The sequence below is a fragment of the Passer domesticus genome, chromosome 3, assembly GCF_036417665.1.
Source record: "Passer domesticus isolate bPasDom1 chromosome 3, bPasDom1.hap1, whole genome shotgun sequence".
Taxonomy (NCBI): Eukaryota; Metazoa; Chordata; class Aves; order Passeriformes; family Passeridae; genus Passer; species Passer domesticus.
Genome location: NC_087476.1, coordinates 87,060,086 through 87,082,346, shown reverse-complemented (window position 1 = coordinate 87,082,346; position 22,261 = coordinate 87,060,086). Strand labels below are relative to the sequence as shown.

Here is a 22,261-nt window from a genome sequence, read left to right as displayed (position 1 = left end):
CAAGCCGCCTCGGAGGTGATTGGCACGGAAGCACAACTCCTCCTGGCACCCCGACTACCAGTGCTGGGGTGGATGTTCAAAGGAAAGGTTCCTACTACCCACCACGCCACCAATGCCACATGGAGCAAATGGATTGCCCTCATCACCCAGCGCGCCCGTATTGGAAACCTGAATCGCCCTGGGATTTTAGAGATAATTACGAACTGGCCAGAAGGTGAAAACTTTAGTCTCACTGACGATGAGGAGCAGGTACAAGCGACAAGAGCTGAAGAAGCTCCACCCTATAACCAACTACCAGCAGAGGAAACACGCTACGCTCTTTTCACTGACGGTTCTTGTCGCATCGTAGGGATGAACCGGAAGTGGAAAGCAGCCGTATGGAGCCCCACACGACAGGTTGCACAAGCTACCGAAGGAGAAGGTGGATCGAGCCAACTTGCTGAACTCAAGGCCGTTCAGCTGGCCCTGGACATTGCTGAAAGGGAGAGGTGGCCAAAGCTCTACCTTTATACTGATTCATGGATGGTAGCCAATGCTCTATGGGGCTGGCTGGGAAGGTGGAGAAAAGCCAACTGGCAACGTAAAGGAAAACCAATCTGGGCTGCTGATATATGGAAAGACATTGCCTCTCGGGTGGAGAAACTAACGGTGAAAGTCCGTCATGTAGATGCCCATGTCCCCAAAAGTCGGGCTAATGAGGAACACCGAAACAACGAGCAGGTAGATCAGGCAGCGAGAATAGAAGTGTCAAAGATAGACTTAGATTGGCACCATAAGGGGGAGTTGTTCCTGGCTCGATGGGCTCACGATGCCTCGGGTCATCAGGGCAGGGATGCCACCTACAAGTGGGCACGAGACCGAGGGGTGGATCTAACCATGGACAGTATTTCTCAGGTTATCCACGACTGTGAGACGTGTGCTGCCATCAAACAGGCCAAGCGGGTGAAGCCCCTGTGGTATGGGGGGCGGTGGTCCAAGTACAAGTATGGGGAGGCCTGGCAGATTGACTACATCACACTGCCCCAGACACGCCAAGGCAAGCGCTACGTGCTGACCACGGTGGAAGCCACCACTGGATGGCTAGAGACCTACCCTGTACCTCATGCCACTGCCCGGAACACCATCTTAGGCCTGGAAAAGCAAGTCCTATGGAGACATGGCACACCTGAAAGGATTGAATCTGACAACGGCACCCATTTCAAGAACGGCCTTATCAACACCTGGGCCAGAGAACATGGTATCGAATGGATATATCATATCCCCTATCATGCTCCAGCTGCTGGCAAAGTTGAACGGTGCAACGGACTCCTTAAGACTACCCTGAAAGCACTTGGTGGGGGAACATTTAGAAACTGGGAAAATAACCTGGCAAAAGCAACCTGGATGGTCAACACCCGAGGGTCCATCAATCGAGCTGGCCCTGCCCAGTCTGAACCCTTGCAATAGATGGAGATAAAGTCTGAACCCTTGCAATAGATGGAGATAAAGTCCCTGTGGTACATATGAAGGGTATTTTAGGGAAAGTTGTCTGGATTAATCCCACCTCAGGCAGAGACAAACCCATCCGTGGGATTGTTTTTGCTCAAGGACCTGGTTACACTTGGTGGGTAATGCAGAAAGATGGGGAAACCCGTTGTGTACCACAGGGAAACCTGGTCTTAAGTGAAAACTGAGTATAAGATTTCATTGTGACACAGATGGAAATAGAATAAGGGGTGGATAATGTCCTGGCTTGTAAAATAAGCATGTATTCTATTTTGCCATCTGTTGGGGGTTAGGCAGTTTTTCTTATCTCTTTCAAGAACAATGACACTGCCAGGAAGACAATGTCCTGCTAATGGGCTATTGAATCACTCACTGTGGCTGGTAAGATTAGTTACATCATCCCATTGGGAGATGCTCCACCCAGAGGGAGGAGCCAAGCATCCCTGCCACCATAAAACAAGCACTTCTGAGACCACAGACAGCCTTCTTCGCTGGATTTCCGAGAGGAATCAGGGACCAAGGCCCAGCTGCTCCTTCGCCGCATTTTCGGAAGGGATCTACACCCCTTCTGCAGATCGCCGCTCCAGGAGGAGCAGCCACCATTTGGCTGGACTGCTATCAGCACCCTGACTTCTCAGGGTGCCAGGTTTTTTCTCACTCTGCCAGTGGTTGTTTTGCTTGTGTTAAATTACATTGTTATTTAGTTTTTTTCTTCCAGTAAAGAACTGTTATTCCCGTTTCCCATATCTTTGCCTGAGAGCCTTTTTTAATTCTGAAGTTGTGATAATTCGGAGGGAGGGGGTTTACCTTCTCCATTTCACAGGAGGCTTTTGCCTTCCTTCACAGGCTCCTGTCTTTTCAAACCAAGACATGCTTTTTCCACTGGAGATAAAGGAAATAATCCAGGCAGTCCCAATAACCCCTTTCAGACAGAAAGTTTGACCACCATTTTAGGTGCTGGTTTCAAGCTCTTAACTGCAGGTCTGACACACCCAAGCCAGCTCCTGCTAGCACCAGCATGCTTTCTGGGAGTGAACACCGCCTTTTCCCTGAAACCATGGTGTTATAAATAAAAAATGCAGATTAGCCAATTTTAATAAAAATATGAAAAATAAAATTTATTTCGTGACTGTAAAAACAGTCTCGACAGCCACCACCAAAACGGACAGCGTATCACCCCCGGGAAGTGATGCGGGTGAACATGAGGAAAGGACCAACTGGTGCCTGACCTCCCCGTCCACACCAACTGCTTCAAGGTAGCAGTTCTTATACAGTTTATTTTGCCCGCAGCAGGAAGTCTTTGTTTCCTTCTGAGTTCTTCATATTCAAGTTGGTTTCTTTCTCTGGATCCATTTCCCTGGTTCCCGGAATCTGGCATTCAGATTCGAGCTGTTGATGGTTCTGGTCCCCACAGATAGGCATCTTGTCTGGGCCATCAGCATCTGGCGTCTTCTGGTGTAGGTGCTGATGACTGCTTCTCTCTTCAGATGCAAATGCCGTGATGTCCATCTGCCGAGGTTTCGTGGTCTCGTGGTTTCGTCATCCTGTTGGATTTCTCAACCTGAAGGAAACGAAGGGATTTCTCCCCCCTGCTCTTTCTCTCGCCGGTTTATTCTGTTCACATATATATTTATACACTGTTTATCTCCACGAATTACTATCTATATTTCTAACACATGGGATGAAGCTTTACACACACAAGCATGCACATGCCTGTATTGGTTTTCTTCAATGTTAATCCTGTTTGATCCATGCACGTTCTTCGTGTAAACTTATTTTTGAACATTTCCTCTGTTGACAGCCACCTTTACTACCAGCAGTATCCTGCTATCCCCCTGTTCAGGACTCCTGTGCTACAAAAATTACACCTTTGAAAAGGGGGACTGCATCACTTTGAGAGTCAGGGGATGGAGAACATCCCAAGCAACTCTTCTGGAGATAGATGACAGAGATTGCTCTCAGCTTCCACTGAGAATCACGACAGTACATAGAAGATCAGCATCTGTGGAAGGCCATGCCCCTAGACACTTCATCTGCTACTCGTGAACATCTTAAAAGATGGTGAAATAGATTAAAAACTTGACAAGCTCTCACAAGAGCTAATGCACTTCTTCCTGGTTTTAATATAGAGGTCTAACCAATAGAACCTGGTTAGAATCTGGTTGTCCCAAATCTCTCAATTGAGAAGAATTAATCCTTGGCAGTTTGGTCATTCTTGTCCAGGAAGTACTTAGAGGAAGAGCTTAAATGGGTAACATTTTGGTTTCCTTCTACAAATGTTTCAAAGCAATAAACTACATTTGTCAATGAGGGCTTAGCGTTCTCTAGTTTTTGATTCAAGGTCCTATTCTGGCTGACACAGCCACACTCGATACAGTCAGCAACTGTCCCATAGCAGTGTCAAGTGAGGGTGCTTTACAAGCACAACAATTACAGCAGTTAATTATTTGCAGTGTCATAGGTGTGCCTAACAATACATCGTTCAGACAAGTTCCTACCCCAAGAACCTTATGGCTTAATCTGGATGGATATAATTAAAGAATGACCCATGGAAATAAGAGCAGAAGTGAGTCGAATTTGAGCTCATTTCCTGTTTTGTCTGTGGGACATACCAACCCCTGTTAGTAGCTCCTGTTATTGCTGAACTTGTTTTCCAGCGGCTTCTCTCCATTCCTGAGGCTCTGCCGCCCTCCCATGGCTGCTTGAGCTCATCCTGCCGGCCTTGGGGGTGTCATTCCGTGTCTTTACGCCTGTGGAATCCTGCAGTCCCCGGGTTCAGTACTCCACCAGCTGAGGTAGACCTCTCCTTTTTTGTGTCTCAGAAAACGAAATATTTTCCCTCCAGAAAACTGCGTTTTCCTTCAGGGCATAAGGTGCTCATAGAATCAGAGGATCATAGATTATCCTGAGCTGAAAGGAACCCACAAGGATCATTGAAGTCCACTTCCCAGCATTGTCCAAATGCTCCATGAACTCTGTCAGTTGTTGCTGTGACTACTTCCAGTGCCCAACCACTCTCTGGGTGAAGAAGCTTTTCCTAATGACTAATCTCAACCTCCCCTGACAAAGCTCCAGGCCATTTTCTCAAGTCCTGTCACTGGTCCTCAGCTCATTATGAAATTGGGTCCAAGCAATGATAGTGTGTGGTCAGCAACACATATTGACACAGGGACAAACCAGCAGCCACAGCAGAGCCATGAACTTCTGGAGCTCTTAGATACATTACAATCCAGCCTGGCCCTAAGACAGAAAATAAACTCTTACAGCCTAGGTGCACTCACTCCTGAAAGGCTCTTCCGAATCCACACAACCATCCTTCTGTGAGCTGAACCAAGATGTCCTCCTGCATCTGTTTGTCTCTATACTTTGATCATATACTTAGTTAGAAACACCAGCAACATCTTTTCCATGAATAAACTCTGAAAAGCAGAAAAACTGCATGAGCGAAGATCGAAGTAGCCCTCAGCAAGTGAGGAAAAAGACTTGGAAGGACTTGGGACCACTTCTTAAGAAAATATGAACTAGCAGCAAGAAAAGCCACAGATTTAGTATTTTGCCTAGGAAATCTTCCCAGTTTCCCATAAGCACTCCTTACAAAATTTTTATGGCACCACAGATAATTCTTGCTTGCATTTCCATGAAATAAACAAGCAAATTTACACAGTTTTACAGAGAACCAACAGGCCCTTTGTCCATGCATGTGCCCAGGAAACAACAGTTCAAAAATCTAGGCTACCCCAGGCATACAGCTCAAAGGAAGATATTAGGGATGTCCCAGCCAGTTGAACTGCAAATATTTATTGCATAAGAAAATCGTGGTGATGTAAATATTGTTGGGTTGCCAAGGAAATTGTAAAAACTTCATATCCTCCATGAATGTGTACACATCTTTAGACAAAGATGTCTCTATGGCTTGGGACGGAATGTGAAAGACACATAAAGCCTTAAAATATGCCTGAAAATGTACAGTGTGATATTGGAAAATCCAGACAATCCATTAACCTTTTATATATGCATGTATACATGTAGCCATATGTGGACAGAAACAGCAAACTGAATAAAATATTCAACACCTACAGATTAAACAGACTTTATATGAACACCCATGCTTTAAGGTTATTTTTCCCATTTTTACTGAAGTATGTTTTAAATAAACTTTTACTAAATTAAAATAAAAATAATGTCATAAATACAGGTTATGGAAAAATAAAAGCATGAAGAAGATAGAAATTATTTCAAACTCAACACAAAAACATGAAGATATATTTCACTTGCTCAGAAAAAAAACTCCATAGGAAACGTCTCATTTCCAAAACAACTCTCTCTATTTCTGTTTCACTTTTATTTTCTTCTACTCCCTCATCTCAAAACTGTGAAGTATTAATTTTTAGATATACACACACATTCTTAATGTACTCCTGAGTTCTCCAAACCCCAGCAGAAGAATCTCCTACAAGCAAATTTTTTCCCGTTTTCTAGAGAAGCTCCCTACAGTCATCACCCTCCCAGTAACAACTGGTTACTTTTTCTCCCTCTCTTTTTAATTTGCACCATAGAATGCCATGCTTAACAGTCAACATTTATTCCTTATTGCTCAAGTCAAATCTGTAAGTTTCTTTACCTATAGCATGGACAACAAGGATTGTGATACTTGTTATTCAGTACAAGAGCAGAGTACATTATGCACTGCATCTCTTAGCTTACACTGGCACAACATGAATAAAGATGCTACACACCACCTGATTAATGCAAACCCAAAGCCTGCTTCTACTATAACTGCTTTGCAGCTCTTTGCGTAGTGTATGGGCAATATTAGACACTGCAGAACAACATTTCTCAGCTGCAGTGTGAATGAACCTGAAGAACTGAAGCTATAGAAGTCAGGAAGTCAGCTTCCCATGCTAACATCACAAAAACTGAGTCTTCAGCTTTACACTTTATACAGTTACAACTGCATCCAACTGTCCTATAAAAATACACAAAAGATCACAGTTTCCTGAACTCTACTGAATCCAGTCATTGTTCTGCAGAAAGCTATGTTCATAAATCAATTGGCAATTAACTTTTTTCCCCATAAAATATCTTTAGGCATCTCTTGGAATGCCTGAGCCTTACACTGTACATCATTCAGAGTAACACCATGCTACAGACCCAAGAATTAGCAATGATCCGGATGTCTGTATTATCTTGCCACGTAACAAAAGAACAGTTGTAAACATACCTGGTAAACCAATATGATCACTTGTGTAGCAAATCTTTTTCTTGGTCTACATTAATATTGAAGGATGCAGTTTAATAAAAAACAGCAGAAATAAACAGATTTGCTATGTAACTTAACTTTTCCCAGCCCTTCTATGCTTACAGACAGCTGCAATTCCTTGGAAAATACATTGAAGACAATCCAATTCCAATATGAAATAAAATTTCAACCATTTACATTTTTCTAAAAAACAGCAATTTCCAGTATCTCTTTTTCTGTGTCCCTTTAAACAAAAAAAAATTTTGCCTATGAGAAGCAAAGCAATTAACCATTTTTTCTCCCCTCTCACCCCTTTTCTCATAGAGCTCCAAAGGAGAGCTGCTTTAGATAGGTGCCAAACATAAAGCACTTCCAGAAGGTCAATATGGTCTTAGAAGAAATTCTGTTTGCTCCAGAAATACCAGGTAAGGTTTCCCAGATAAGCTGCTGAAATTCTGGAAAACTCAGCATTGTTATCAAAGTTTTCTGGCAAACTCATGCTGGGAGCAATTGTGATGTACCTTAAGACAAGCGAAGATTCTGACGTATCACCCCAGCAATAAAGTCAGCTACTCTGTTTAGGTCAGTATCATCCCTGTCATGACTCACTAAACCCAGGATTTCTCAAAATAAAAAGTCATATGAAATCTTACATATTTTACCGCGCCTACATTTCATGACTCCATCTCTAGAAGAAAATCACCAAAAAAAATTTCACAATCACTACAGAAATATCTAGAAGTATAACTTCCAAACAATGATCCTCATTCAAAACTACTAACATCTTCTAGGATGCTTCCACCTGAGAAATTAAGCTAACTTGTCAACATCAAACTAAATAAGTAGCAGATTGTTCATTATTGTTTATTTAAAGCTATTAGGAGAGATTTTTTTCCATGCTGAATCTGAAGCAGCTGCATTCTCAGCTGCTCTTCAAACATCCACATTGGAAATGTGGATGCTCACCCACTATGGCTGTGACTGGACTGGCTCCTGACTCAAACACACACATGCTTCCTGAAGGCGCCCTGTTTCAGAGTGATTCGGTTTTGAGAAGAATCTCATGGAAAAAAGACTGTAGAGAGCAGAGAGGAGCAGGAGCAGGGAGGCAGTGAAATTTCAAAGAGGCTGTGATGCCATGATAAGTGTTTTCCTGTGAGATATTAGCAGGCAGTGAGAAAAGAGAGCCACTGCTGACCCTAGGGCCTGCAGACCCTCATCACACAAGAAAAGGGACTTAAAGAAAGCAGCAGAGAGACTTCTTACTAGGGCAGGTACTGACTGGAAAAGGGGCAATGTCTTTACAGTGACAGAGGGTAGCTTTAGATGGGATATTGGGAAGGAGTTCTTGATGGTGAGGATACTGAGGAACTGGCCCAGGTTGCCCCAAGCAGCTGTGGTAGCCCCACACCTTGAAGTGTTCAAGGACACCTTCTGAGCCAGTCTCTGAACAACCAGGTCTACTGCAAGCTATCCCTCCATGCCCAAGGCAGGGGGGTTTGAGCTAGATGATCACCAAGGTCCTTTCCAACCCAAACTATTTTGTGGCTCACCAGTTCCACGTTGCCCCTCCCCCAGTGGGCCCTGTGACACAGATCCCCACAGTGCCCAGAACATGGAACTCAACCTGCCGTGACATCAGCCCCAGGGGCACCACAGGCAGCAGGAGTGCTGTGGTCACTGCAACTGTGGCTGTGTTGCTGCACGGAGCCGTCAGTGCTTGCAGCTGACACATGCCTCTGGCAGCCATGAATTGGCTCAGCCTCCTCATCCTGCTGACCGTGGCTGGGCTGGCACACGGGACATGGGACAACTGTGGGTAAGTGGCCCCAGGCCCTGGAGAGGAGCCACTGCAGCACCTGCGGCCTTCCCTGGAGGGGACCCGCCTTTCCCCCATGGCCGGGCCACAGCTTCCCACCCACCACAGGAAGCCTCAGCTCCTTGCCAGCAACCAGGTGCTGGCACAGACAGACGCGCACGCCTTGGGCTGCCCTTGCCTGCTGTGCGTGCAAGGCCTTGTGGGGAGGGCAGAGGGCTGAGCTTCAGCCTGAGCCACAGCAGGCCATGAAGCAGCATGGAAATCACTTTCTGCTTGCAGAGGGACCTGCGGACTCCGAGCTCCACAATCTATCAAGAGCCCCATGACTTATTCCTATGGCAACGTGGCTTATGACTATGGCATGACACGTGTTGTGGGTGGCACAGGTGCTGCAGAAGCAGCCTGGCCCTGGATGGTCAGCATCCAGCACCCCTGGGTACCAGGCCTGGGACATATGTGTGGAGGATCCCTCGTCAGTACAGAGTGGGTCCTCACAGCAGCCCACTGCTTTGATGATGTCAGGTAAGGAGGAGCAGGGAATGGGGACATCCCCACAACACCGCAGTGGGCTTAGCACCCACTGCTATTTCCATCCCCTTTCCTGTCAGGCAGCCAGGCTGCCACCCTGCTCAGGAGAAGCCTGGGCTTTTGCCAAGTCTTCCTAGCAGCTACCAGCTTGACATTGCCCCAGCCTAAGGCATGTGAGGACACTCATTCCTTCCAGAGCACTGCTCCCTCTCTGCCTTTCCAAGCCAAGGTCAGGCAATTGCGGGGCTGCTGTGGCACATGGCTCAGCTCCCTCTCAGCCTTCTCTCCATCTCCTTTCCAGAAACATCAGCATGGTCTACGTGGTGATTGGAGCCACCCATTTCACTCAGCCGGGCCCTGGGGCTGCAGTGCGCAATGTCAAGCAGGTGCTGATACACGAGGACTACAATCCTGCTGACATGAGCTACGATATTGCCCTGTTGCAATTGGACCATCATGTCCAATGCAGCTCCTACATCCAGCTGGCCTGTGTGGCTGACCCCACCCTAAGAGTCTCAGAGCTGCAAAACTGCTGGATTGCTGGCTGGGGAGCCACTACTGCAAGATGTGAGTTTCAAGAGCGACTTCTGGGCCAGCTCAGCACACTGGGGAGAGGGTTTGGGCTTCCCCACAGCAGAGGCCAAAGCCAGGCTGTGGGATGTACACCTCTGCAGATATGGGCCAGGCCTGCTCCCCGGAGCCTGGCACTAGGGTCACAGCACCACAGTGCCTCGGTACCGGAAAAGCCATGCCCTAGGGAAAGGGATCCTCCCCCCCAAGAGATGAGGAAACTGATATCGAGCTGCTGGGGACTTATTCCTTTCTCTGTTCACAGCTCAACAATCAAGTGATCACCTGCAGGAGGCCAAGGTCCAGCTCATCAATGTCCAGCTCTGCAACAGCAGCCGCTGGTATGCGGGGGATATCCACACCCACAACTTGTGTGCTGGTTACCCACAGGGCCTCATCGACACCTGCCAGGTAGGAGTGTGCCACAAGCCACTCAGCCCCCAACAGCACTGACAGCCAGGGCAGCACCACCCCAACACAGCTCAGGGCTTGCTTTGCCCGGCCACTCAGTCGCCCTCCCAGCCCCAGCTCGCCCCCCGACTGCTCTGGGGGCTTCCCACACACTCCCCATCCACACCTGCCTGTCCAGGACTCCCCTTGTGCCAAAAGCCCAGAAAGTCCAGCTAGTGCTCTTTGCAGCACAGAGGTCCAGGTGCCAAACTTCCATCCTCTGCACATCCAGGAGTCCTGTGCAGGGACAACACAGAGAGCCCTACCCTTTAGGACCCCATGCCATTCACAGCCAAGCTTCTGGAGGCTCCAGCCCCTGAGCAGGGCTTTCCTCTGCCCAGAATACAGCTCTGGCAGGAGCTGTGAGAGAGAAGGAGACAGCCCCAGTGCTGGCAGGTGCCACCAACACCATCTTAATCCACTGTGCTCTTGCTGCAGGGTGACAGTGGTGGCCCTCTCATGTGCCAGGACAACAATGCTGACCACTGGTGGGTTGTTGGAGTAACCAGCTGGGGAAGAGGTTGTGCCAGAGCAATGAGGCCAGGAATCTACACCTCCACTCAGCACTTCTATGACTGGATCGATTACAACATGCGTATAAACGCAGTTAAAAGTGCTCCTTGAGCCGCAGGACAGGCAGGATCCAGGGCAGGCTGCAGTGCACCACAACCATTTCCTGTTGGGGCAATGCCTGCTGATCCAAAGGCAGCCTCAGGGGCAAAACCCTGCTCTGTTCTGACCTCACTCCTCTCCTCTGTGCACACACACATAATGGAGTTGATTTAGTTGTTGAAATAAAGTTACCTTTGTTCACAGAAAATCATCTTTTCAGTGCAATTCCAACTCCTGGGCAAGATAAGAAGTGCCATGCTCAGCACCTGCAGAATGAGCCTGGGGGCACAAAGGGACGGAGGGGCTCCAAAGAGCTGCAAAGTGCTCTGAGCCACCATGGCCTGGAGGAAGCTGCTACATCAAGCCTCAGAAGAGAACAGGATAAAAGCTGACACCTTGGGGGTGGTGCTCAAATGCACATGGGCTGCTAATTAGGGCCTGGTGTGAGCCTGGGCTAAGGGAACAGATCTGGGAAACTCCCAGACATGACAAGGGAAACTCCTGGCTCCTGACTGGAGTGCCAGTGCCCTAAGGCAGAGCCAGATTTCACAGGCAGCAAAGAGGGATTCGTGTACCAAGTGGTCACACTTCACAGATACTCAGAGGAACTGCTGGGGTCATTCTGGGGAGAGGAATCTGGCAGGAATTGTAGGAAAGTACACCAGGAATTCTGTGGAAGGCCAAGGTGAGTAGGCCAACACCACCTGCAACACCAAGGCTGCTCACAGGCACAGCCAACCTGTGAGCCAGGGGGAAATGATGCCTGGACATGGCTCCATATTTGGAAGGAGATGAGGGCAGAGAAAAGGGGGAGTTGAGGAAGATGAGAGGGCTGGCCAATGGAGAGAAGGAGCAGTCAAAGAGCCAGCTGCACAAACTGCAGCTTGGTGTGCTCATTTGCCTGAGGTTTTCAATCCCATTTTCCAATCGCCACAGGATTGGAAAGAGCCTTCTTATCTCAACTCTCTAACTAACAAATTATCTACAAACTGTACAAATGTGCACGAAAACGTTGGCCTTTTCAATCAAATTTTGATACTGTTGGGTGGGGAGGGGGGAATGTCTTGTTTAGGCAAGGACCCCTTATGCGAGGACACGAGGCTTGACTCCATTTTCATCAGAAGGCTGATTTATTATGTTATATATTATATTATATTAAAATGCTACATTACAACTATACTAAAAAGAACAGAGAAAAGAAGATCAGAAGGCTACAAAGAGAAGAATAGAACAGGAATCAATAACAAAATCCTGTGACTGCTCACAGCCTTGGCACAGGTGGCTGTGATTGGTCACTAATTGAAAACAATCCACATGGACCAATGAAAGATGCACCTGTGGCCTTCCACAGCAGCAGATAGTTATTGTTTACATTTCTTTCCTGAGGCCCTCACCTCCTCAGGACAGGAAAAATCCTAGCAGAGGATTTTTCACTAAAATATTGTGGCTACAGGAATGGTAGAGGATTGTGGAATGCCATGGGGTAGACTTGTTGAAGACAGTTTTCACCCATCTTTTGCAGGTGAAGGCAAGTGAACATTGACTTTCTTCATCTAATGGAATGCTTTAAAATGCCTTGGACTGGGTCTCACTCCACATGCTTCTGGATACTCTTCGTGGTTTCAAGTTTAAATAAACGGGGCAGGCGATCTTTCTCCTTTTTAATGCTTTTATTAAAAAGAATCATCTCAGCTGGGGAGAAACCGATAGGTCGCGCCCACACCGCCACTGCTCCTAACTATGGCATGGAGGAGGAGGAGGATGATGCAGCTGTGTCCGCTGGTCTGCAGGCAGAGTTGGGGCTTCTGTCCTCATGAGAAATTAGGACATTCCACTTTTTCAGTCTAACATTTCAGGTCCTCTCTCTAGTTAACATCTTTTGAGGTTAGGGTTAGAAGTAAAAAGGGATCTTAGCAGATACTGGACTAAGTTCATCACCTTTAGACATCACTTAGGTCTCTTAATTCCATGTTGGCTCATTGTTTTTAGGGGTTCTTTCCTGGAAAATTGCAAAATCTGGTGAAATGCATTCTCATCTGCATACCAGATCTGATGTCACACCCTTCTCCTGCTACCTGCAGGGGTCCAGTGTCACTCCCTGGCAATCAGCCAGGCTGATCCCCAACAATTAACACGTAATTCAAGAGGAACTCTCAACAATAGGTGACTGCAACATGAAGCTAACTTTGAATTTAATGGCAACTGGTTCAACTTGTTTTGACTCTAAAACCTTAAAAAAAAATAGATAACTTTTTACTCATAACAAACTGATACCTTAAAGAACCTAGAAACAAAACAACACACTTTCCACATAATGTTAGTATAGGAGGTAATATAAAGGCTGACCTTTATTGGAGGCCTCCAGTGGCAGATATGGCAGATCACCATGGAATTCCTCCCCTTCGTGGGGTGAATACAGTTTTATAAGCTTAATAAATTAGCATACTTGACAAAAATCACCAATTAGGACCACATGGTGAAGTAATTCCTCCCTCGATTCAACAGTCTCTAATTCCTCCCCCAAACAGATGGAAACTAAATTTTGTTTATGAAAATGTATCTCAAAGAGCTGTTTCTAGCCTTGGTTCCCATGAAGAACCAATATAGGTTAAGGGGCCTTATACTCTCCAGGGCTTGGAGCTCTGACATATGTTTTCTCTTTCTGCTTAGAGAAAAGGTAGGGAAAAGTACTGGAAAAACTAGCCACAGATATAACAACAGGCTGCAGAGTTACAAATATATGTGTAAAGAACACAGAGAATATATGAAAGAAAAAAGGCAAAAATCAATCTGGCATCTCCAGGGCAATGGTGTCCTGTCTCACAGCAGGTGGCACTCCTCCCTTTGTGTTAATCAAGATGGGCTGTGCTGAGAACAACCACCCCACATCTGTACTGATCCTTGCCACCCTGGCATAAGCTTCTTCAAATATTTCTGGAGGTACATTTCAGGGGCTGCCTGGTCACTAAAGACACTGAGTGAAAGAGTGTCACTCAGGGCTGGGGATGGCCGTTACCCTGTCCAGTGAGCAGACCAGCTTGGTGTCGCCCAATCATCCTGGAAGAACCTTATTGCACTCTCTTGGCAAAACTCTGCTGCCCAAACAATTTCTCCCAGTTCTGCACAACCTCAGCCACAGACATTTCCTCACCTAGACCAGGGATATTTTCCATCACATCAAACACCTCGAGGCACGTGAAACCCCTTTCTGAAGGAGTCCCTCATGAAGGGACTTCCACCCCCTTCTGTGTGTGCCCAGGGACCCTAGCACCCATTGTGTGGCATGAGGGACACAAGGCTCTCCCTGTGCCTGTCTCCAAAAGCCTTTGAACAGAGACTTGAGTGTCCTAGCAGAGACTGAGGGCCCCCCCACCTCGCACCTTACAGGGGCCTCCACAACTCCTCTGTGGCCATCTTATGCTGATCGTGTTGTGCATGCCTTCTCCACCCTCTACCAGTGATTTCACCAAATCTGCACCAAATGCCACAATAATAGAAAGGCTCAAATTCACCCTTATAATTTACACAGAATCTGCACACGGAATTGTAACACTCCCCATTCGGCTCCTTCCTGCTCTAAAGATCCCAGGTGAACTCAGCAGTACCTGCTCTGAAAGACAGAGGCTCCAGCAGTACTGCCCTTGGGCTGCCAAAGTACTGAGGAAACTCCCCTGTGTGACCATTTTGGAAATGCAGGTGGCTCCAATGAGCCAATGGTTGTCCTGTTTGATTCCCTACCCACGCCACTCTCACCCAGTCAGAGCAGGTTTCCATACCCATCCAGCCTCAGGATTCCCCCAGCAGACTCACAGAAGTCACATTCCATAAACAGCCCCTGGCTCCTGCTGCAACGCTGTGTTCTTTCAAATCCCTGGCCAGTGCCACAGCTCCCTGTGCTCTCTGTTATGCAAAGTGTGGGCAGTTCACAGCCTCTGGTCCCAGGCTCCTGCCAGCCAGAGCTCAATCTGCAGCTGGCGCTGCAGCTGCACACCCAGCTCCCTGCCCCAAAGGGATTCCTCAGCTGCTGCCTGCCCTAGGGACTGCAGAGCCTCATCCTGCAAGAAGAGGGCCCTAAAGAAAGCAGCAGAGAACCTTCTTACAAGGGCAGGTTCTCACAGGACAAGGGCCAATGGCTTTACAGTGACAGAGAATAGCTTCAGCTGAGATCATATGAAGGAATTCTTGACTGTGAGGCTGCTGAGATACAGGCATTCCAGAGCAGCTGTGGATGCCTGTTTTTCATGTAGGCAGGGTCAGCACAGAAGACACAGACACCAACTGCAGGAATAAATGTAATTTACTATAATTTGAAACTACAAAAAATTGCAAATGGATAAGTAAAGAGGACATCAAATCATTAGCAAATATTTACAAAAGGATAAGATAGGCAATGCATCTAATCGTAATTATAAAAGACGGCCTACAGTGATGAAGAAAGACACATCACAAGTTACTCTAACCTTTGACCATCATCCAGGTCAGCCCATCAACTGGGGGAGCCATTGCCACTGTGTATGAGACCAGCTTCTGAGCTGAGCTCTGAAAAACAGGTTCAGTGCAAGCTATCCCTCCATGCCCAAGGCAAGGGCTCAGAGTGAGAAGATCACCAAGATCCTTTCCAACCCAAACCATTCTATGGCTCCTCAATTCCATGTTGCCCCTCCCCCAGTGGACCCTGTGCCACAGATCCCCACAGTGCCTAGAACATGGAACCCACCCCTCTATGACATCAGCCCCAGGGCCAAGGGCACCACGGGCAGCGCGGCTGCTGTGGTCACTGCGGCTGTGGCTGTGCTGCTGCACGGAGCCCTCAGTGCTTGCAGCTGACACATGCCTCTGGCAGCCATGAATTGCTTTGGCCTCCTCATCCTGCTGACCATGGCTGGGCTGGCACAGAGTATCCAGTACACCTGCGGGTAAGTGGCCCCAGGCCCTGGCGGGAGGAGCCACTGCAGCACTTGCGGCCTTCCCTGGAGGGGACCCGCCTTTCCTCCATGGCCGGGCCACAGCTTCCCACCCACCACAGGAAGCCTCAGTTCCTTGCCAGCAACCAGGTGCTGGCACGGACAGACGCGCATGCCTTGGGCTTCCCTGGCCTGTTGTGCATGCAAGGCCTTGTGGGGAGGGCAGAGGGCTGAGCTTCAGCCTGAGCCACAGCAGGCCATGAAGCAGCATGGAAATCACTTTCTGCTTGCAGAGGGAGCTGTGGGCTCCGAGTTCCGCCACCTGTCAACAGCCCCATGACTTATTCCTACGGTGACGTGGCTTATGACTACGGCATGACACGCATCGTGGGTGGTATGGGAGCTGCGGTAGCAGAATGGCCCTGGATCGTCAGCATCCAGCACCCCTGGGTACCAGGCCTGGGACATTGGTGTGGAGGGTCACTCATCACGGCAGATTGGGTCCTCACAGCAGCCCACTGCTTCGACAAGTTTGAGTAAGGAGGAGCAAGCAATGGGGACATCCCCACAATCCCAGCAGTTGCCCTGTCAGCAGCATCACCTGCTACTCCCATCCCCTTTCCTCTCAGGCACCCAGGCAGCCACACTGCTCAGGAGAAGCCTGAGCTTGTGCCAGGCTTCCTAGCAACCTCCAGCTTGACATTCCCTGAGCCCAGTGCAAGGGAACTCACCTACCAGGGCACTGCTCCCTCTCTACGTTTCCAAGCCAAGGTCTGGCAACTGCTGGGCTGCTGTGACTCCCTCTCAGCCCTCTCTCCATCTCCTTTCCAGTAACATCAGCCTGCTGTACGTGTTGATTGGGGCCACACAGTTAAGTCAGCCGGGCCCTGGGGCACAAGTGCGCAGTGTCAAGAAGGTGGTCGTACACGGCAACTACAAGCGTAGTGACTACAGCTACGATATTGCCCTGATGCAATTGGACCGTCCTGTCTTGTGCAGCTCCTACATCCAGCTGGCCTGCCTGGCTGACCCCACCCTAAGAGTCTCAGAGCTGCAAAACTGCTGGATTGCTGGCTGGGGAGCCACTACTGCAAGAAGTGAGTTTCAAGAGCGACTTCTGGGCCAGCTCAGCACACTGGGGAGAGGGTTTGGGCTTCCCCACAGCAGAGGCCAAAGCCAGGCTGCAGAACATACAACCCTGCAAAGATGGGCCTGGCCCTAGGGAAAGGGATTCCCCTGACAGGGAGGGAGCACCGGCGGGGTGCTGCTGGGGGCTCATTCCTTTCCCTGGTCACAGGTCTAGAGTCAGCTGATCACCTTCAGCAGGCCAAGGTCCAGCTCATCAATGTCCAGCTCTGCAACAGCAGTGACTGGTATGATGGAGAAGTCCACCCGTACAACTTGTGTGCTGGTTACCCACAGGGTAACATCGACTCCTGCAAGGTAGGAGTGTGCCACAAGCCACTCAGCCCCCAACAGCACTGACAGCCAGGGCAGCACCACCCCAACACCCCACCCCAGGGCCTGCTTTGCCCGGCCAGCTCCCCCCCAGCTGCTCTGGGGGCTTCCCACACACTCCCCATCCACACCTGCCTGTCCAGGACTCCCCTTGTGCCAAAAGCCCAGAAAGTCCAGCTAGTGCTCTTTGCAGCACAGAGGTCCAGGTGCCAAACATCCATCCTCTGCACATCCAGGAGTCCTGTGCAGGGACAACACAGAGAGCCCTACCCTTTAGGACCCCATGCCATTCACAGCCAAGCTTCTGGAGGCTCCAGCCCCTGAGCAGGGCTTTCCTCTGCCCAGAATACAGCTCTGGCAGGAGCTGTGAGAGAGAAGGAGACAGCCCCAGTGCTGGCAGGTGCCACCAACACCATCTTAATCCACTGTGCTCTTGCTGCAGGGTGACAGTGGTGGCCCTCTCATGTGCCAGGACAACAATGCTGACTACTGGTGGGTCATCGGACTAACCAGCTTTGGAACAGGCTGCGCCAGAGCAAAGCAGCCTGGAGTCTACACCTCCACTCAGCACTTCTATGACTGGATCGATTACAACATGCGTATAAACGCAGTTAAAAGTGCTCCTTGAACCACAGGACAGGCAGGATCCAGGGCAGGCTGCAGTGCACCACAACCATTTCCTGTTGGGGCAATGCCTGCTGATCCAAAGGCAGCCTCAGGGGCAAAACCCTGCTCTGTTCTGACCTCACTCCTCTCCTCTGTGCACACACACATAATGGAGTTGATTTAGTTGTTGAAATAAAGTTACCTTTGTTCACAGAAAATCATCTTTTCAGTGCAATTCCAACTCCTGGGCAAGATAAGAAGTGCCATGCTCAGCACCTGCAGAATGAGCCTGGGGGCACAAAGGGACGGAGGGGCTCCAAAGAGCTGCAAAGTGCTCTGAGCCACCATGGCCTGGAGGAAGCTGCTACATCAAGCCTCAGAAGAGAACAGGATAAAAGCTGACACCTTGGGGGTGGTGCTCAAATGCACATGGGCTGCTAATTAGGGCCTGGTGTGAGCCTGGGCTAAGGGAACAGATCTGGGAAACTCCCAGACATGACAAGGGAAACTCCTGGCTCCTGACTGGAGTGCCAGTGCCCTAAGGCAGAGCCAGATTTCACAGGCAGCAAAGAGGGATTCGTGTACCAAGTGGTCACACTTCACAGATACTCAGAGGAACTGCTGGGGTCATTCTGGGGAGAGGAATCTGGCAGGAATTGTAGGAAAGTACACCAGGAATTCTGTGGAAGGCCAAGGTGAGTAGGCCAACACCACCTGCAACACCAAGGCTGCTCACAGGCACAGCCAACCTGTGAGCCAGGGGGAAATGATGCCTGGACATGGCTCCATATTTGGAAGGAGATGAGGGCAGAGAAAAGGGGGAGTTGAGGAAGATGAGAGGGCTGGCCAATGGAGAGAAGGAGCAGTCAAAGAGCCAGCTGCACAAACTGCAGCTTGGTGTGCTCATTTGCCTGAGGTTTTCAATCCCATTTTCCAATCGCCACAGGATTGGAAAGAGCCTTCTTATCTCAACTCTCTAACTAACAAATTATCTACAAACTGTACAAATGTGCACGAAAACATTGGCCTTTTCAATCAAATTTTGATACTGTTGGGTGGGGAGGGGGGAATGTCTTGTTTAGGCAAGGACCCCTTATGCGAGGACACGAGGCTTGACTCCATTTTCATCAGAAGGCTGATTTATTATGTTATATATTATATTATATTAAAATGCTACATTACAACTATACTAAAAAGAACAGAGAAAAGAAGATCAGAAGGCTACAAAGAGAAGAATAGAACAGGAATCAATAACAAAATCCTGTGACTGCTCACAGCCTTGGCACAGGTGGCTGTGATTGGTCACTAATTGAAAACAATCCACATGGACCAATGAAAGATGCACCTGTGGCCTTCCACAGCAGCAGACAGTTATTGTTTACATTTCTTTCCTGAGGCCCTCACCTCCTCAGGACAGGAAAAATCCTAGCAGAGGATTTTTCACTAAAATATTGTGGCTACAGGAATGGTAGAGGATTGTGGAATGCCATGGGGTAGACTTGTTGAAGACAGTTTTCACCCATCTTTTGCAGGTGAAGGCAAGTGAACATTGACTTTCTTCATCTAATGGAATGCTTCAAAATGCCTTGGACTGGGTCTCACTCCACATGCTTCTGGATACTCTTCGTGGTTTTAAGTGATACCTTAAAGAACCTAGAAAGAAAACAACATACTTTCCACGTAATGTTAGTATAGGAGGTAATATAAAGGCTGACCTTTATTGGAGGCCTCCAGTGGCAGATATGGCAAATCACCATAGAATTTCTCCCTTTCATGGGGTGAATACAGTTTTATAAGCTTAATAAATTAGTGTTATACGTAAAAATAAAATAGGCCCGATTCTAATAGGAAAACAAAAATAATTTATTTGCGACTGTGTTGCAGTCCCAACAGCCAACAATCAAACTGACAGCGCAAAACCCCCTGGAGATTGCCTGGGTGAACGTGGATTTGGCCTATCTCACACCAAATCCCCCTTCATCCGCACTAGCTGCTACGAGGGGACAGTTTTTATACTCTTTATTCCGCCCGCGGCAGAGTCCCTTTGTTTCCTTTTAGAGTTCTTCATATATAAGTTGGTTCTTTTCTTGAGTCCGAACTGCACAAAGCATTCGTCTGGGAATAGATTAATGCTTCTCCCCATTCCCAAAATTCTGTATTCAGGTGGCAGGTGTTGATGACCCTTGTTATCTCAGATGGGTATCTTTGTGAGCCGTCATCTCTGGGCATCTCTGTATACATGCCACCGTGAATGACCGTCTTCTGTGCAGCCAAGGTTTCCTTCATATGTAAATGACATGGTATTCCCTTGCCAGTCTCCCGAGGTTTCACCATCCTGAGAACGAAATCCCTAGCCCGCGCTTTGTACAGCCAGTTTGATTCATATACTTTATAGAAGTCTGTATTTTATAGGCAGTAATTACTAACTATATCCCTAACAATTGCCTCCCCTTTTTTTATAAACACCTTAATTTGTGCTGCTTTTCTAAAAATATACCCATGTGTTTTATTTTTAGCCTTTTATGATCTTTATGCACCCAGTGAATTATATACAGAATTGTGAGTACTTAAATAGCCCTCCCTTTTTAATCCTCTTGAGGTATTTCCTGATAATTTATATATTCTGACCCGTTACCATCCAGTTGTTTCTCAAATTGTGCTAGAGCACTTGCTGCCCACTTATGTGGATCCTCTTCTTCTAATTTCATAATTTTTGGAACCAGATTTGTTTCCCCTGTTCCACACTCTGGATCTATCGGCATGGCTGCAATCTGCATGCCCTGCACTACCGAATGTATCAAACGGATAAAGCAAGGAATCAGGCAAGGCAGGAAGATAACTCCGGCTATGGAACAGAGTATGAAAAAGATAAACTTTTTCCACCAAACCCCATTAAACAAATTGTCCCACCAGGAAGCATTTAAAATTGAATTCCATTTTTGGATGGGCACATGAGCTACCCTTTTTATTTCAGCAGTTAGACCTTGGATGCTCTCCTTGTAGTCATCAATTTCAATACAACACACTGATTTGTTAAACTTTCCACAGACTCCCCCCTCTTCTGCCAATAGATAATCTAGGGCTATCCTATTTTGATAAGCAAATGCCCTCATTTGAGAGTGGCGTTTTGATAGTAACTCGAGGGCATCTGCAGTGTGGTTAGACACAATTTCCACCACTGCCTGGAGTCTTATCAGGCGGTTCAGGAGGTATATTGGGGTACGGTAAGCCCAGCTACCGTCCTGAGCCCAAGTGGCTGGCCTGTAATATTCAATGATGCGTTCTGCTGGCCATTCTTCTTCCCCCCCATTTTTGGCTACCTCCAAAAACATGAAATTTCTTTCTTACCTCCCTTTTTTGACGGTCCAGGGTCTCATATAAGGGAGTCCCCAATGAACTGCTTTCTGATTAAGGCAAGGTAAAGCAAGGCCTGATTAGTCCTAGGGTGCACAATCCCTTCCAATTCTGAGGCAGCTCACTGTATGTCTGGTTTCCACAAATCCAGTATATCCCATTGGGTGCCTTCCAATTATTATTTCTATTTCTTGGCCCATTCAAAAACTCTCTTAGTTCCTTTATGGATTGATAAGGGTTAGCCCCAGCCACTTTATTCCAGCATAGCCCAAATTTCTCTCTCCATTCTCATTTTTCATTCTTCTCTTGGCTCCAGTACCCTGAAGGAGGTTCTGGTTGCCAACTTTGACTTTTATCATCCAAATTCAATGCCAGGGTGGAAATACAAGGTGTATATCCTACTACCTTAGTATATTCTTTCCCCTCCCGGCTTATACAAATTGTTCCAATCACACGTTTGTCCAGGACCCATCCTTTGGGCCATTGTATTACTTTGGAGATTTTAGTATTGTCCCATTTTAGTCGTTGTTCTGGGGTTAACCCTTCCCCTTTCCAAGGCCATTTCTCAGCAGATTTTAGTCCCCCACATATCCAGCAATTCGACAAACCCAATTCTGTGGCTATTTCCTGCATTAGGTCTATAAACAAGTTTCTGTCTGATGCAGGCAGACCAAAATCATTATATTGCTTTTCTAATTGGTCATATTGCTCACTTATGGTTTTTAATCTTTCCTATTCTACACTGCATCTTCTCATTTCTGATTCCTGTCTTTTTAATTCCTGAGCAACTTGCTGAATTTTACTCTCCGGGTCTACTCCTTCTGTGTTCCTGGAGAAACAAAAGGTTTTATCATACTGCAGACAGGTTCTATCATCATGATCCTCGAGTAGGTCGATGATAACCGGTTCCCTTCTTATAGGAAGTTTATTTTCATACTTTAAATTTTTGCCTGCCCAGTAGGTTTTTCCCCCCATAGCACACATTCCTAATTGCTCATTATCATAGCATCATTTATTTACTTGGTAATACCCCACAAAAACCGATTCCATTTTTCCCCAGTCCAAAGAGTGCAGTTACATTTGTCACATACAGGGATTTTTATGGACTCAACACTGCGTTTTTGTTTTGGATGTTTTGGCTTACCCTCTCTGTGTTATGAATAGAAAGTTGTATTTTTTTTAAGTTTCAGAGTTAAAAAAACCAAGTCAGACCGGGTCAGACTCCTTTGGTTTCAC

The 22,261-nt window shown here is 47.6% G+C and overlaps 2 protein-coding genes and 2 long non-coding RNA genes across 22 annotated transcripts in view; 1 reads left to right on the top strand and 3 right to left on the bottom strand.

The window, feature by feature from the left end:
• Window positions 1-2,576: 2,576 nt before the first annotated feature.
• LOC135297039 (uncharacterized) lies at window positions 2,577-8,360 on the bottom strand. Its single transcript, XR_010359058.1, has 3 exons — window positions 4,767-8,360; window positions 4,098-4,395; window positions 2,577-3,046 (listed from the first exon to the last, which is right to left on the bottom strand). It is a non-coding gene; the product is annotated as an uncharacterized LOC135297039 (long non-coding RNA).
• A 6-nt stretch (window positions 8,361-8,366) lies between these two features.
• Window positions 8,367-17,889, top strand: LOC135297833 (polyserase-2-like). The gene is made up of 10 exons (XM_064415787.1): window positions 8,367-8,543; window positions 8,823-9,065; window positions 9,373-9,638; window positions 9,907-10,052; window positions 10,530-10,704; window positions 13,374-13,380; window positions 15,901-16,143; window positions 16,439-16,704; window positions 16,905-17,050; window positions 17,508-17,889. Exons 1-10 carry the CDS (start codon window positions 8,458-8,460, stop codon window positions 17,691-17,693), a joined length of 1,764 nt encoding a protein of 587 aa, XP_064271857.1. The 5' UTR covers window positions 8,367-8,457; the 3' UTR covers window positions 17,694-17,889.
• Window positions 12,361-15,437, bottom strand: LOC135297041 (uncharacterized). Its single transcript, XR_010359060.1, has 4 exons — window positions 15,164-15,437; window positions 13,050-14,981; window positions 12,642-12,702; window positions 12,361-12,508 (listed from the first exon to the last, which is right to left on the bottom strand). It is a non-coding gene; the product is annotated as an uncharacterized LOC135297041 (long non-coding RNA).
• Window positions 17,890-18,798: 909 nt separating the features above from the next.
• LOC135297037 (uncharacterized) overlaps window positions 18,799-22,261 on the bottom strand; it is a 39,638-nt gene continuing 36,175 nt past the window's right edge. For 11 of the 19 annotated variants that reach the window (XR_010359051.1, XR_010359056.1, XR_010359053.1 and 8 more), the window contains one exon: window positions 19,674-21,075. Coding sequence is in view for 2 of the 19 variants with exons in the window: in XM_064414166.1 (XP_064270236.1) it covers window positions 19,887-20,021; window positions 21,020-21,075 (191 nt within the window). In the remaining 17 variants the exon portion in view is untranslated. Of the gene's footprint in view, window positions 19,344-19,673; window positions 21,076-22,261 lie in introns of those variants that run through there. The other 8 variants (XR_010359049.1, XR_010359047.1, XR_010359041.1 and 5 more) reach the window with 5 other exon arrangements.